Genomic DNA, 15,917 nt, shown 5'->3' with positions numbered 1-15,917 from the left:
AGGTGGGCTGCTCAAGGTCATTTGGAGGTTGTGGGGATTAATATGTGCACACCCTCACATGATTATCAAAAATCACTCTAATAAAACATGCACACATACACACACACACACACACACACACACACACACACAAAGGCACAAGACTCACTGAGCCCTGCACTTACACTTAAAACATCCATTTTTTTTTAAAGAATAGTTTCATTCAGGTGACACAGAGTATATGATAGTAAAACAGAAAAGGAGACACCACATACATATTGTGAACAACGGTCCTATTTATCAGAAACATACAATAACATTATTTAAAAAAAAGATAACATTTAGATTGAGAAGAATCACTATGGTTAATAAGCAGTGCCCCACACTGCATCAAATGTTCAGGGTCCTTAATCAAACACAGCTATTACAGTAAACATGCAAATGACACATATCAAATGAGGACAGAAGAATCTAAGGTTTGTCTGTCCTGATTGACACCATAAGGAACTTTAGAGGGCACATGCGTCAAAAACCTAAAGCAGGAACCCAGAGAAAGGCAGATTTCTAATGGAGAATCGGAGGAACCACGGACAGAAATAACATTGTACAGAGCGTGTCCGGTTTTTTGTCCCTCGTCCTGTCTGTTTTCTGCTTGTGAGGGTAATTATTTCACAGCCAGTGGAGGGAGGCAGACTGTGAGATGGCTGCATCACACTGATATCAGCCCCCTTAGGGCTGTCAGCATCAAGCTAAGGATAACCTTCACATAACGCTAATCCGGAGCGAATGCCAACCCCCAGCCAACACCACAACTAACGCTAACCCACAGCTAACACTAACCCAAAGCTAACGTTAAGCTTTTGATGAAGCTATCCCAATGACACGATGCAGCTATGTTAACCCACAGCTAATGCTAACCCAAACCTGATGTGAAACAGCCAATGCTAACCCAAAACGAATGCACACTGTCAATTAACACTAAAATGCCAATAATGATAAAAAAATGATTAGCTACTTCTAATTAGCAGCTAATGCTAACCTCCAAACACAGGTCCTCACATGATCAACCACTTCAATGACAAATCTAAGCCCTGCATTGAAAACGTACTTAAAACAAATGCTAATTATTATTATTATTATTATTATGTATTAGCTTAGTGCACACTCCTACCCAAGGTAAGTCATGTGACTTATTTTGCCGTTTTTACTACGTAAAATGCATTTCTACAGCTGTATATTTTACTGCAGCCGTTACGATCAGGGGCATAGTGGCAATGCGAAACCTTGGATATGAAACTGCAACCTTTACTGGCATTTAGTAGATCCTGTAATCCGGGAGGTTGAGACATGGTGACAATTCTAGCGTCCCATAATGTTCTATAGATACTGCAAAAAGGCATTTGATACTTCAGAATAAAAATAAACCCTCTAATTATGCAACATGTGATGAAAGTAGTTTTCATTTTCCAATCCACACCCCCCTCCTCCTCCAACAAATTGGTTTGGTTCTCTGCTACAGCTTCTTATACTTAACTGCAAGCAAATAGTAAGATAGAGGCCATGAGTCGGGTTCATTGTAAGCTTCATGATGTCAGGCAAAAAAAATAAAAAATCAGGCAGCCAGAAAAGAAAAGAGAGGAAGGAGAAGGAGGCCAAGAGCAGTGCAGGGGCACAGTTAGTGAATGCATTCTTTTCTATGAAAGGTGAGTTTATCAAGAAATATTGGCAAACAATTCAGTTAGCTAAGACAGGCTGGCTAGGCTGGCTGCTAATGTTAGCTATGTAACTTTGTTAGCCAACTTGTTAGCTAATTACCGTTAATTACAGTACACAGTGAAAATTCTATAAAAATAAATGCCTATTCCCCATTGCCATTCCATTAAACTCTATCTTTCAAATTTGAATGATAAACTCTGATAAAAAGGGTAACACACTCAATAAAGGTGCTGAAATTAAAGAGTAATTGCACTTACTGTTTCAGCCTGGCTCCGCCTGTTACACAATTTAGAAAAATTTGTGGGCAGCATCAATTTGCTGAATATCCTGATTGGCATTTATATGATGCTGTAGTACCTCTGGCAGGGCCAGAGTGGAATACAGAAAGCATTTTCAAACGTTTTCTACAAGTTTTTTCTGCCAAATGATGCTATTTCAGAAATGTTGAAATAATGGCATTGATTAAAATCTTTCAGCAAAAAGTAGTCATGCAAACACGTTTACAGCTAAAATAAATTTTAAAAAGTGATACGCAATTACCCTTTTGGCACTAGCCTTAGGCTAATATTGACGTACTTGCTGGCTTGCCAGTGTGTGGGGGTTCTACCCGGCTCTCCTACAATGCAGACAGGCAGGGGCTAACACGCTCCATGCCCAACGCAAAGTCTAAGTGCATTTATTTCTTAATTACAGCGTATTTTGGAGCGTTATCGTGTTTGTGCCACACTTGCCAGAAATTAAACAGTACACATTTCAAAGAAAAGAAATAGCACGTTAGCCTTTTCTGTTAGCTTATTCTGTAAAGTTTTCATAATGAAATGATGACACTCAGGTTCCTATTTTCATTTGAGTGTTTTTTAAAGCTATATAAATAGTATAAATGCATGCACAGTGAAGCGTGTATTTCATGTACACTCATAAACAGTGATGTTGTGGCCTTTCGCAATTATCGGCTAGCAATGGCATTGATAAGGCAATGTGAACTACCTTGACACTTAATATCAACATTAATAGGCACTTCTTGTACGTCGCTTTTGATAAAGCATCTGCCAAATAAATGTAATGTAATGTAGGCAGTTGTAGATAAATTGTATAAAAATGCATTTGAGTTTTGAGCCCACATGCAAAAGCATAATTCAGTTGAAAAATATTTGTATTAAATATACCCTTTATATATTTTTAAAAATGTTTTATTAAAAAAAAGGGGGGCCCAGAGCAATATTCTTTCAGGGGGCCTAGAATCCATAGCTACACCCATGCTCTAATCCAGAAGGATTTACAATGCAAACACAGGTGCAAATATGTGGGATTACTGTAATGTTTTACAGGAGGTAACTGTAAGCTCTTAACCTACAGGCAACTGTAACTGTAACTGCTACCACAAATTAAACAACAATCTCCCATCCAAGTACCACCCAGGGCCGACCCAAACCCAGAAGAAATAGAGTTCATGGTGCAGACATGGTATGGCTGCAAGGCCATTATCTAACTAAGGAAGCAAATTATCCCTGTGTTGCTGAACTGTAATTCAGTGGCCAAACTTTTTTCAGTTTTTATCCCTTCCAAAAGGTAGACTGTCTTCCTTTGTCCACTCATGGAAAAGTTCTGAATCAGGGAAGCCCCCCTTCTCCCCCTCCACAGACACACACACACACACACACATAGCACTGAGTGAGAACCCTAATTGCGCAGATTCACAACAATAACTGCTACAGTGATGCGTGTACGTAACACACAGGCTCCCAGGTCACTCTCAGACCCTCGCTCAAAACTGCAGTTCTATGGACACTAAAGTGCGCTCCCCTGAGTATCTGCCCTGTGGAAACAGGGAGCACGGCGGAAGGTTCCCACCGAGTTTGTATTCTTATTATGTTTCCTTTCTTTGGCAGATGGCCCATACCGAGGGTTACTTACATAGCTTACATATCGTCCTTAAGCAGCTGACTGCAGACGAAAGCCATAGGGGCCTTACTCAAGGGTACAGTAAAACTGTAGTGCCCCCACTTAGCAGTCAAACCCGCAGGCACGTGGATTAGCAAACCAGCTCCTTCCCACCGGAGTTGGTGAGCAAAAAATATCCCCTTCCAAACCAGAGGTCATACAAGTTCTCTGACCAGTGGTCTCCTGCAATACATTTACAAATCATTCCTCCAACGTTTATCTTAGCTTCTCAGCATTTTTACAGTGCCCCTCAATGTTTACTCAATGTTCCTTTAGCATTTATCTATTGCTACCCTAACTTTAGCTTAATACTCCAGCGCCACAAACCCAGAATTTGCTCAACATTTACCTATCACTTCCTCATCATTGTCCTGACACCCTGCAGCATGTTCCTAGAGCTTCCTCGAAGAGCTACCTAACACTCCCACAATGTAACCCTACCATTCTCCAAGCATGTACTCAATGCTTTTTCAATGTCTACCTAACGCTCCAGCAACATTAGCCAAAAGCTCCCACAGCCCAATGTACCCAATGCTTCCTGAACATCTACCTAATGCTCCCACAACGTTAGCCCAATGCTCCGTCAGTACTTAACCTGACATTTCCTCAACATGTACCAAGTGCTTACCTAACACTCCCTCAGCTTCAACAAAACATCCCCTAACCCTGCAGGGTTCATTTGCTGATGAGGCAATTTGGCCACAGCCCCCCCCCCCCCCCCCCCCCCCAACTGGTCACTGACTCCCCATGAGGAGAGAGTCTGAAATAGCAAGAGAACACCGGTGGCGCATTTATATGGCCGCGGCACTTCCACGCAGGAGCAAAATGCTCTATGGCTCAGCACAGGGAAGCCAGCAGCTCTTCCTTTTGCCTCCGTTACATAGGAACAGAAAACACCGCAGACGATTCTGAAACACCTGTGAGACCCTTCCTAACGGTCACCTGTGCCATCTTTCCAAGCAATCACCTGTGCCACCCTTCCTAATAGTCACCTGTGCCGTCTTTCCAAGCGGTCACATGTGCCACCCTTCCTAACAGTCACCTGTGCCATCTTCCCTAATGATCACCTGAGCCATTTTTCCAAGCGATCACCTGTGTCACCTTCCCAACAATCACCTGTGTCATCTTTCCTAATGATCACTTTGCCACCTGTCTTAATAGTCACCTGTGCTTTACCGGGTTCAGGCAGACCCACGAAATCTCCTGCCTACTTTTTGCTACCTGCAAATTAAAGTGCGTGAGAGCATCCCACAGACTTGCACCACACTCAGTTGCACTTCTTCATTCATACGCCTCCGTGAGTTTAACTTGAGAGAAAGAATGCACAGGCATGTTCATCTGACTTTCAGGGCCCAAAGTCGGGCGAACTGACGGCGAACGCTCTTGTTGTTTTTAATGAAGTGAGACGCGATGCGACGCCCGGACTCGACGTGTGCAAAAACTCACCCAGAATCATCCCACAACTTCTCCTCTCCTCTCCGGGCCTTTTCCTCGCTGCCGCGTTCCTTCGTTCCTCCTCCTTTCACTACTTCTCGGCTGCCCCCCCACCCCAAAAACAAGAGCTCCGAATCCTCTTCAATGCAACTCCTTGCTCAAAGGAAGGTCATTTTTTTTTAAAAGAAAAAGAAAGAAGCAAGTAAAGTCGAACACTTGTAAGACTGCCTCTAACCCCCTCCCCCCTCTTCAGCCGGTTTCTGTGCACGGTGGGAGAGCTGGTGAATTTTGGAGAGCTGGTGAATTCCTGCAGTTGCGCTGTTTTACGAAGGGGGGGTTTGGGAGAACAGGTAAGGAGTTAGTCCCGCGGGGATAAAGAATAGCAATAATAATAACTGTAAAAAAAGAACACAGAGGAGCCCCAGAATATTTAGGGAAAGGATTAAATCCGCATCAGGAAAAGCAGGATGTGCGGTGGTCCCCTGTTAAAGCTCGGCAGGCAGGGTCTCCCTCTCAGCTGGAGCATTTCGGAGAAGTACAGGAGAAACGACAGAGGCACACTGTCAAGCTGGTGTCTGCTTCTTTCCTTGCAGTCTCTCTCTCTCTCTCTCCTCTCTCTCTGATTCTGTTTTTTTTTTTGTAGGGTTGGGTATAACCTAAAGGCACCTTACATGCCTGTGCTCTGATTGGTGGCAGCCCCGGCCAATCGGAAAGCCAGCAGCCGCTTGTCATCCTGCAGAGTTTAAGTCATGAAAGCAGACAGTGCGGGACTAATAATGCCACTGTCCCTCGCTCCCTCCCTCTCTCTCTCTCTCTTTCTCTCTCTCTCTCTCTCTCCCTCTCTCTCTGCCCCTATTTCCCTTGCTCTCTTCTCAGCTTGTCAGAACGGCTTGCCTGCGTGTGGGTTTAACACCCCTCCCTCCCCTCCATTCTTTTATTGTTTGTGCCTCGCTCCCTTCCCCTCTCTCTCTCTTCCCTTCATCCCTGTGACTCTGAACTTGCTGAGTGTCTAATCTGTTCACATCGTCTCTCCTCCTCGTCTGTCAATGCAAGACTCTGCGCTCCTTCAACCTCTTCTGTGTCTGCCTTGGGGGTGCGGGGGGGGGGGGGGGGCTAAGCAGGGGAGCATGGGAGGAGGAAAAGAGTGATGAAATGGAAAATGACAGAGCTGGGGGGACTGAGAGAAATGAGGAGGGGGAGAGATTAAACTCAGACTGACAGAGAGATGGAGAGGTATAGAGTGATGGAGTGACGGAGGGGAGAGAAGAGAGCAAGAAGGAAAGAATGAGAGAGAGAGAGAGAGAGAGAGAGAGAGAGAATGTGAAGGAGAGGCTGAAAGAAATAAATAGGCTGGGGGGTGATTAATTGTGCCATAGAGCTTTTTCAGTACTTAGCTCGGGACAAAAACACGACTGCTGGCGGACTAAAATTGAAGGAATAAAACAAACAGGCCCAGGGTGTGTAATGGCAGCGTGTGCTCGGCCATGCGGGAGGGCTCTGAAGCTCTGCAGCTACTGTGTGCTCAGAAATGTGTGTGTGCAGGATCAGAGGGCCTGAGCGCTATGGAGAATCCTTCTGACAGAGACTAAGCAGAGCTATTACAGCCTCAGCTGTAAGTATGAATACGCACACACACATACACACACACACACACATTGCACAAGAACACACACACACACACACACAAGCCTGGGATAGAGAAGATTATTTTGCCTCACCTCTCTGATGGTCCTATCATCCATCCCTCCCTTCCTCCTTCTTTCTCTCCCTCTATCTCAGGCTAGTGCAGTGAGTCAGAGAGAGGGAAGAGAATACTAAAGAGCCCCACTGCACACACACACACACACACACACACACACATACACACACTCACACTTACACGCACACACACTTGCACGCACACACATACACACACACACTCACTCACTCAGTCACACACACACACACACACACACTCACTCACACACACACACACACACACTCACTCACTCACACACACACACACTCACACACACACACACACTCACGCTTACACAGACACAAACATACACACACTCACACTTACACACACACACACTCGCATGCACACACATACACACACACACACATTTACTAGTACATATACTTGCATATATTTCACTAACTGTACGTGTGTAGTGTCACACATTGTCAACTAAACTATGAAATGTGATTGGATGACTGGAAAAATATTTGTGTGTCATCCATATACAACCAGTACCCCCACAGTACAGGATACCTGTGGTCCACATCTGGTACAGTACAGTCAGTACAATAGAGTTTGTGGTGCAGTAAGGTTTATGATGAAGTACCACACTATTGGGGATAAAGTGGGATTAAATGGTTCTGGTGCGGAACAGTCGATTTTGGGTTCCAGTCCAGGCGTAAAGGTTCTGGTGTGGAACAGTCGATTTTGGGTTCTAGTCCAGGCGCAAAGGTACTGGTGCGGAACAGTCGATTTTGGGTTCTAGTCCAGGCACAAAGGTACTGGTGCGGAACAGTCGATTTTGGGTTCTAGTCCAGGCGCAAAGGTTCTGGTGCGGAACAGTCGATTTTGGGTTCCAGTCCAGGTGTAAAGGTTCTGACGCAGAAGACAGCGGCGTTTGGGGCCCGGGCCGGGTCCCTGTCCGTATGACCATGTGTGGCAGAGGCACAGGCAATGGCGGTGCTCGGGTTTCCTCATTAGTACTGCGGCTATCAATAATTCAGGGCGGGGTCGTGTCACGCTCAATGGGCCGAGTGCTAATGTGCTGTCCCTCAGGGCGGGGCCCCGGGGCCTGCAGGACTTTAATAGATGTCACCGTGAGAGGGGGAAATCCGAGCCGGGGGATCAGATCTCGGCCCTCGGGGGGGTGGGGTGGGGGGGGTGAGGATTGGGAGGGTGATTTCAGCCAGGGCCTGGGACGAGTACATGGGTGGAGGGAGGGGGGGAAGGGGGGGGACAGGAACATAATAATGGGAACAAGAAGGCTGAGGACAGTGGCTTCGGTTATTGATTGTTTCCGCCATTGAGCGACCGCTAGCCGGCTTCCTGGCACGGTGGAAGACTCCGGTTGATTCCGCGAACCACGCGAACGCCCCGTTCTGCAGGGTGCTGCAGGACCGCGGGAATAGACGGGAGGGGCAGGAAAGCACGGGGGGGCGGGGGGGGTTCTGTTAACGACAGCGAAGGCCGGCGTGGCTTTGGGGACGAAGGCGGTGACAGTAAGGATGCTGACTGGCGCCTAGGTGGCAGGGTAGCATGACGGCTAAGGAACTGAGCTTGTAATTCAGAGGTTGCAGGTTCAAATTCCGACTTCTTCAGTCTATATCCAGCTGTACTGTATAAAGTGATTTATATATCCAAAAAAGGTAAGCTTTTCCAAGTGGCTCAGTATGACAGCATTTATTTAATGGGAAAACGTAACTGTAAATGTCTTACAAATGACCGTCTGGCCAATCGAGACTCAGATTTAAAGCTTTGCTTTGGCACCTCCGCCAGGGAAATCAGTTTATACAAGGCGTCTGAAAACACAACAGCACAGCAGTGACCTGACAAAACGAGACAGCACGGAGGCCTTCCCTACTGTGTGTAGTTTAACAGATTCATGACCTACAATCAATTCCTGCACAATTTGCTTGCATCCAATCAATGTTATTTTAGTTTATAGGCCAATGTTTTTTAAATACTGACAGACTGCAGTAGTGTCTGAGACACACAAACACACACACACACACACACACACACAAACCAAAAAAAGAAAACCTGCAACACATTGTTCTCTAAAGATCAAGGGAAAAAATCCACATTGCAGTTAGACTGAACAGAGCCCTCCCTGAGACCACAGAGGCTGTGATGGAAGAAGGTTGCATTATGGTGTGATCCACTGAGTAACATGAAACTTATCCTTTTCTTGTCAGTTTTTCTGATCTTTTAGATGAAGAAACAACTTTGGAGTCAGGAAAAGGTTCTCTGGCGTGGGGGCACATTATGGAATGAATAACTTGGGGGGGGGGGGGGGGGGGGAGTGGAGTCCTTAAAGTGGAATGCCTCAGGGAAGACGCAGCAAAGGCTTACACACAAACACTTCTGCAGAGAAGGATATTAATATGAATTTGCTTAGTGCCCTTTGCCAAAGTGACTCACGCATAGTACCGGCATACTGACATACTTATTATTCATGAATGCTGGAATTTCACTGCATATATACATTTGTGAGCGTGTTCAGTTCAAAGGCATTACATTACGTTCATTTGGCAGTTGTGTTTATCCAAAGCGGCGTACAATAAGCGCATACCAAATGTCATCGGAGCAAACACAAACACAAGTCAGATGAAGTACAATTCAATAAAGTAGCAGGCGTCCATAGCCATGAACATCAAGTCTAGTTCACGCAGTAAAGTTATGGCTAAGCCTTCAGGCTAAGTCAGTAAATCTGTGACACCTGGCTACAGGGAACAGCAGGCCCTGACTGGACCCGCTCCCCCGGGTCACGAGGGCCCCTCGAACCGTAGCACCCATCGCTGTTACTACAGCGAGGCGGGGCAGGAGGATGAACCGGTCACATGATTTAGGGCACGACCAGGTGAAAGCCCTCATCCCGTCTATCTCCGCCCATTCGCATAGGTTTAGGGGAGACAGGAAGAGACATCACCCCCAGTGTTTTCATACTAATCATTTACTAGACTAGCTAGTGCGCTTGAGAGACTTGGTGTTTAACTACGTGAGTCTAGGGGGTCCAGCAGTGTATCTCCCCCAAAGTTCAAATTAAACCTGCCTCCACCCCCCCAGCTACTAGCACCCCAATGTGCGGCCCACCGCTACATTTTTAAAACAACAATATCCAGACAAAGTGTCTGGTGGGATGAAGAGCCGCAAAGATTTTTGAATAGAGTCCTTTTCAGAGCCTTTGGTATGGTGCATGCTGGTACAGTCCCTTAAGGCCCACCACTGTGGCCCTGATTTCCCATTTCAAAAGCTCTTTGCTTTTATTTCCTAGCACAGTCAAGATATAACTGAAGCTCCAAATGAGTACACAGGTTTTATTAAAACTGTGGAAAGGACGCAGACCATGGAGGCCTTTATACCTCGAAGTCCACAAATGGAGCTTCCTACCACAGCCAAAGGCAACACTGGAAAATGGAGTCTTCTAGAACCATCTAACAGCAACCATGAGCTGTCAACCCCCGACTTGTGTGAACCAATCAAAAGACTTTAGAATTCTGCGGCTAAGCATCATGATTGGCTGGAGCCAGTGGGAAAGTAACAACACATGACAAGACAGCCAAACAGGGAGGGGATGTTATCCACAGCAGAAAATAATGACTCCATTCTGGCTCTAATTTCTCTACTTAGCCTCTAATAAGTCCAGGTCAATGACAATGCGACACTGCGATTCTCTACCTTGCTGCTGAAGTCAGGTCCATTTCCATAGGGTTTGTCACCCCCTGGTGGTGCAGCAGAGGCAGCACAGCACCACACACCCTGTTTGCGCCATGATTTTCACCAGCACCCACTTTTTTACAGCAGGATGTGAAAGTTCTGAAGTAAACTGTAGAAGAGAACATGCTACACGCACAAATTCAGACTGCGACAGTGGGGCTGTGTGCAGGAATAAGGAACACTGCCAAGGTAACGGTGCTTATAGTGCATGCAAAGCGATGTGCTGCTCAAACACTGACTGTGGAATCCAAACACACGTTTTGTTTTTTTGTTACTCTATTAAACACAATAAGAGCAGTAATGCAGCTGAATGCAGGATTCAGTGGGGACACTTCAAGGAGAAACCTCACAAAAAAACACTACAGCTCAAATAAGACAAACAGACTATATGCAGAGAGCAATGCAGAATAGCACACGTTTACGCATTACTACTACACACACACACATACACACATTCAGACACATTCACAGAATCTTGCACACTGTACATGTGTATTTCTGTGTGTGCTCACATATAGTGATGCACACACAGATTCACACCCACATACATACTATACACACAGTGAAACGCACACAGGCACACACATACACACACGGGCAAAAATTCAGTGGAATCCGCATGAGCAATGTAGATTAATCCCTTAGCCGATGTTCCAAAAATAATTCTAAATCCCCTTAAACTGAAGAGGCCCAGAGCCAGGACTCCCATTGATGGTTTGTCCTCCACCGTGGCAGAAATCTCAGGGTTAGGATCTATTTCTCCTCTGACAGTCACAGAATGAAGCTTCAGTAATCTCTACTCAGCTAGAAAAAGAGGAAATTACTGCAAACTGCTGTGTGTGACTGTTCCTTTTTTTTTTTTTACAAAATCAGGTCACCAGACCAAACCTGCAGTACGATGAAATATTTAATGTGAAAAGACCAGGGTCTCCGCTGCAGAAAGGATAGCCTAGCGTTTATGAGCTTCAATCAGCTCGCAAGTCCTGAGCCAGTCACTCCAGAAACACGGATGATAGGGAGAATCTGAAAGGACAGTTGAACAGTCTCTGTTGTGGTCAACTGGAGATTTAACCACATAACCCTCCTGCCATTGGCCAGGGGATGTGGCCCCTGCTCTCCAATCATGAGAGAATGTTGTCCCTATAGAAAATAAGAAAGGCCCTTATGTCCCCACAGTAAATTGCCTTCACAGAGGGAACGCCCCATGCAGCTCTACTCAAACAAGCGCTTTCCTTGGCCTACTTAAGTCGCACATTTATTCAGCTTAATCTCTTCTGAAACTCTTTCATCCCCTTATTCTTTGCTCTTTCGCTCCATGCCATTATGTTTTGCCTGGGCACACATCATACATCAGACCTTGTGTTGCCTGCAGCACCCTGCTGGTGAATTTAGAGGCCACGCAGAAAGGTCAAAGTTGAAGTGGGCCGGCCTTATCGCTAAAGAGGTTCCTTCCTTTGCACTTGGCCAATCAGAGAGCCGGGAAATAGCAAAACAGTTTCTGAATAAATAAAAAACGTTCAAGTGGAAATCAGTGTCAGTCAGACATAAGCATCAGTTTGAAGGTTAGTGAGTGGAAAAAAAGGGATTTATGAATATGAACTGCTTATTAATGAGCATGGAGCAGTCATCTTTATATATATGCACACGTGCGCTTTCTAAAACTTAAACATTTGTTTAATTGACATTTTCCACATGGCGCTGAATTTGTTATCTGTTAACATCTGTGATTCTTTTTGTTAAAAGATGCTTGTGAGTATGTGTGCCCAGGTGCTTTTGTCAGCGTGTCTGTGAGAGATGTGAGTGTGTTGATGTATGTGTTTGAGAGAGTGAGTGTGGGTGTGTCTTTGTGTGTGAGATGTGAGTGCATTCATTTGTGTGTGTGTGTGCGTGTGTGTGTGAATATGTGTGTGTATGTGAGTGTAAGTGTGAGTGAATATGTGTGTAAGTGTGTGTGAATATATGTGTGCGTGTGTGTGTGTGAATCTGTGTGTGTGCATGCATGCATGCGTGTGAGTGTAAGTGTCTGTGTGTATGTGAGTGTAAGTGTGAGTGAATATATGTGTGTGTGTGTGTGTGTGTGTGTGTGTGAATATGTGTGTGTGTGTGTATCTCCGTAGTCTGCATAGGGGAATGTCGATGTTGTCTGTTACTCTCTCACACGCCGATGGCAGTTTTACACTCACGGTCAAAGACAAACGTCTCTTTCCGTACTCTAGCTAACCTTCTCCTTCTGCCCACCCAATCCACAGCACACAAACGTAGGAACGACCAGGCCAATCTGCCCGCAGCCACGCTGCCACGTCTCCGTCCGCGCCCGCGGTTTACCAGCTGGATGGCGGACGTCCCGGGCGCCATGCTCCAGCTCGGGCTTCAGCTCGCGGTCGAAACGGAAACCTTCCGGCTTCAAGTCAAATCGCATAACGCGTGCACAACAAGTACAATGGCAAACTCTGTATGAGTGACTTAGCCAGGAGGGCTGCGACTTCACAGCAGAGGGGGGTGCTGATTGATGAACAGAGGGGGGCAGAGGGTCCCTTATTTTGGGGATGGTGGGTGGGGGGGTGGTCTCAGAGGCCTTGCGCTGTAGACAGGCCCTTCTGCTTCTTTGTAAATGATAAATGATGCAACTTCTTTTTCTTTCAATGAAGAGCCTGCTGGGAGTTTTTTTTTTTTTTTTTTTTTTTTACTGTTTGGCACTACCAATTGGCAGCGGCTGATTATGAGCCTATCGTTTGGCATAATGTTAATTTGTCTACCAATAACCGAAACTGGAAAAGGCTACATTAACATCTAACACAGCAGCTGGGTATGCTGTTGGGAATTTTATTTAAAATTTTTATATCACATCGGTAGTCACCACGTCCAGAGCAAATTGTTTTTTTACATTATCCATTTTGCGCAACTGGGTCTCTCAGGTTGAGTATCCTGCTCATAGGTGTAATGGGACCTGACTCCAAATCCAGCTTGGAAGTTCTCTTATGGCTCAAACGTATAACTTCGGTGCTTTGACACTTGCGTCAAATTAAATTAGCGCTCCCTTATAATTGAGAACAGGCATATGGCTCCCAAACAGAGTCAATTTCTAAAAATTAGAACTTGGTTCCCATCATTTCCCAACAGCAGAAAAAGACAGACGCAGTTGCCAGTATTTCCAGAACATTCATCAGTCTACCCCCAGATGTTTTTGGTTATCTTGTGTAACAGTGTGGTTTGAGGCGCTTACACCACATGTCATATCTCTGATTGGCTCAGGGACTTTCCCATGAGTCCGCAGGATTCTATGGGAAGAATCTTGTGTAAACGGTTTACCTCCTTACAGCACGGACCAATCAGGTACAGCTGACCGCTATGTCATTGACCATTGGGTAGATGTCCACTCCTTTTATGGCTAGCCCATAGAACAGCAAAATTCCACTAAATGAAACAGGTACGACGGCTAGCTAGCTGACTAATGTGAGGAAAAACGTGCAAACTTTCTCCTCGGCTCGCTAAAGGGCAAAAGGGCAGCATCATTAAGCAAATCCAGCTTTACTTCTCGTACATTTGAGACCGAAACGGTCCAAAAGTTATGGTTTTAAAGAAGCACGAACAGCCTGGTGTTAAAGTACCGTTCGAGCGCAGGGTCTATGAATCGGGATAGAGAAAGAGCACAGCGCCTACTCCTGCATTTAGCACAGGCCATGAGACGGGCTTGAGCCTCATCCACGACAACAACCACGATAACAACCAAGCGAGTCATACGCATTCTCTCTCTCCCCACAACGGTTATTCTCGCCCAAACAAAACGCCTACATCAGTCATGAACAATTGACTATCAATACCTGGAGAGCAATTTTCTGCGAGTGTATTTTCAATTCAAATGGTTATAATATCAAGGTTTTTAAAAGCTTCAGGTGACCAACTTGCCTCATTAATCTACTAATCTGTGTGGCCGTGCTTCAGACAGAGCTCCAAACAAGCAGGTAGCCAGTCAGGTTTTAAGACCAACAACTCCCTCAGTGCATCTTCCAATGATTTTACACTGATTAAAATAGATGGATAAAACAGTTTAAAGTTACTGGCTAAAAGCAATTGCTTCATCAATGAAATATTTCACATCTTCGTCATCAAAATTGTTATCTCCTGACTGCATCTGAATCGCTGACTGCATGGTTTTTGGGAGAAATCGTTGTTGGTCACAGCAGGTCCATGGGATTCTCTCCCCAAAAAAAGAAAAAAGACAGACATACGTAAGAGGAGTAGAGATAGACCCACAGCCTTACCTGAGCCCCACATTAACAGCCTCTGTCCTCTCTTCGTCCTCCTCTCTTTTCTTTTCCTCCAGCTCTATCCGATTGCTTAGCACTGTAGATTTTTTCTCCAGGGGTTGAGTCTTGGCCTGTGGGTTAGGGAGCACCCGAAGAACTCTGGGAGACCTGGCCTCCGCTGAGAAGCAAACTGGGAAGAGTTCCACGAGACGGGAAGATCCCAAGTGCTTTTCCTCCAAAGACCCGATGAGAACTTCTACACAACAACAGCAACATGCAGTGTCCGGAGAGGCTCTGCCAGGGGGGGGGGAGGGGGGGAGAGAGAGAGTGAGAGAGAAAGAGAGAGGGAGAGAGGGAGGGAGAGAGAGCAGGAGAGCAAACATGCTGCACTGTCACCCTTCTCTCCCTCTACCCTCTCAAGCTTTTCACCCCTGTGAGAAATCGCAACAAGTGCAAAGAGATTCCAGCAGCCAATCAGGTTAGGGCTTGAGTAATTGGGGACAACTGTCAAGGAAAGTTGAGGGGGGTGGGGGATAGAGAGAGGGTCAAGTGTCAATGGGAACTCATAGGGGAGGGTGAGTGGGGGGACGTTCTGACTTACAGTAGGACTACAGGAGAGGAGAGCAGGGAGATGACCAGACAGAGAGAGAAAGGTCTCATTCCTCGTCCATCTGAGGATTTTAGCACACTTGCTTTGAGGCCCACTCCCATGCACTTCCTGTCATAATGATTTAATCATATTCCTATCATACAGAAACCCTTAACCAGACAGAGTTGCACATCTTACATTTTACAATTATACATATTTACTGCTGGATATTAACTGGACCGGTTCAAGTAGATTAACTATATAGATTAAGTAAGAGTGCAAGGACGCCATCGTAACTTAGGAATCTAACTTTCAACCTTTTGGCTACCCAAGACTCATTCAACAGGCACTGCAATGTGTTGCTGCCCTCTACCCGAAGAGATTTTAAAAAGGTTCAGTAACTCAGCTCATAACCTGAAGGTTGCAGGTTAAATTACTAGGAAGGAAGCTGCCATTGCACCATTGAGCAAGCCGGGAACCGGACCAGAATGACTCGGGTAAATATTTCAGCGAGCGCCAGTCCTTAAAACCACAACGCAGACAGCATGCGAGGCATGCTGGGTAAAACGCC

At 45.8% G+C, this 15,917-nt stretch overlaps 1 protein-coding gene across 3 annotated transcripts in view; it reads right to left on the bottom strand.

Moving 5' to 3' along the window:
- znf385a (zinc finger protein 385A) overlaps nucleotides 1–15,077 on the bottom strand; it is an 89,966-nt gene extending 74,889 nt beyond the window's left edge. For 2 of the 3 annotated variants that reach the window (XM_035382720.1, XM_035382723.1), the window contains exon 1: nucleotides 14,773–15,077. In XM_035382720.1, the coding sequence (XP_035238611.1) occupies nucleotides 14,773–14,785 (13 nt within the window). In that variant the 5' untranslated portion in view covers nucleotides 14,786–15,077. Of the gene's footprint in view, nucleotides 1–5,082; nucleotides 5,922–14,772 lie in introns of those variants that run through there. The other variant, XM_035382722.1, reaches the window with a different exon arrangement.
- Between the last annotated feature and the right edge of the window lie 840 nt (nucleotides 15,078–15,917).

The sequence above is a fragment of the Anguilla anguilla genome, chromosome 11 (genome assembly GCF_013347855.1).
Source record: "Anguilla anguilla isolate fAngAng1 chromosome 11, fAngAng1.pri, whole genome shotgun sequence".
Classification (NCBI taxonomy): Eukaryota; Metazoa; Chordata; class Actinopteri; order Anguilliformes; family Anguillidae; genus Anguilla; species Anguilla anguilla.
Note: the sequence above shows the minus strand (reverse complement) of the source record. Positions and strands in the feature narration are given on the sequence as shown.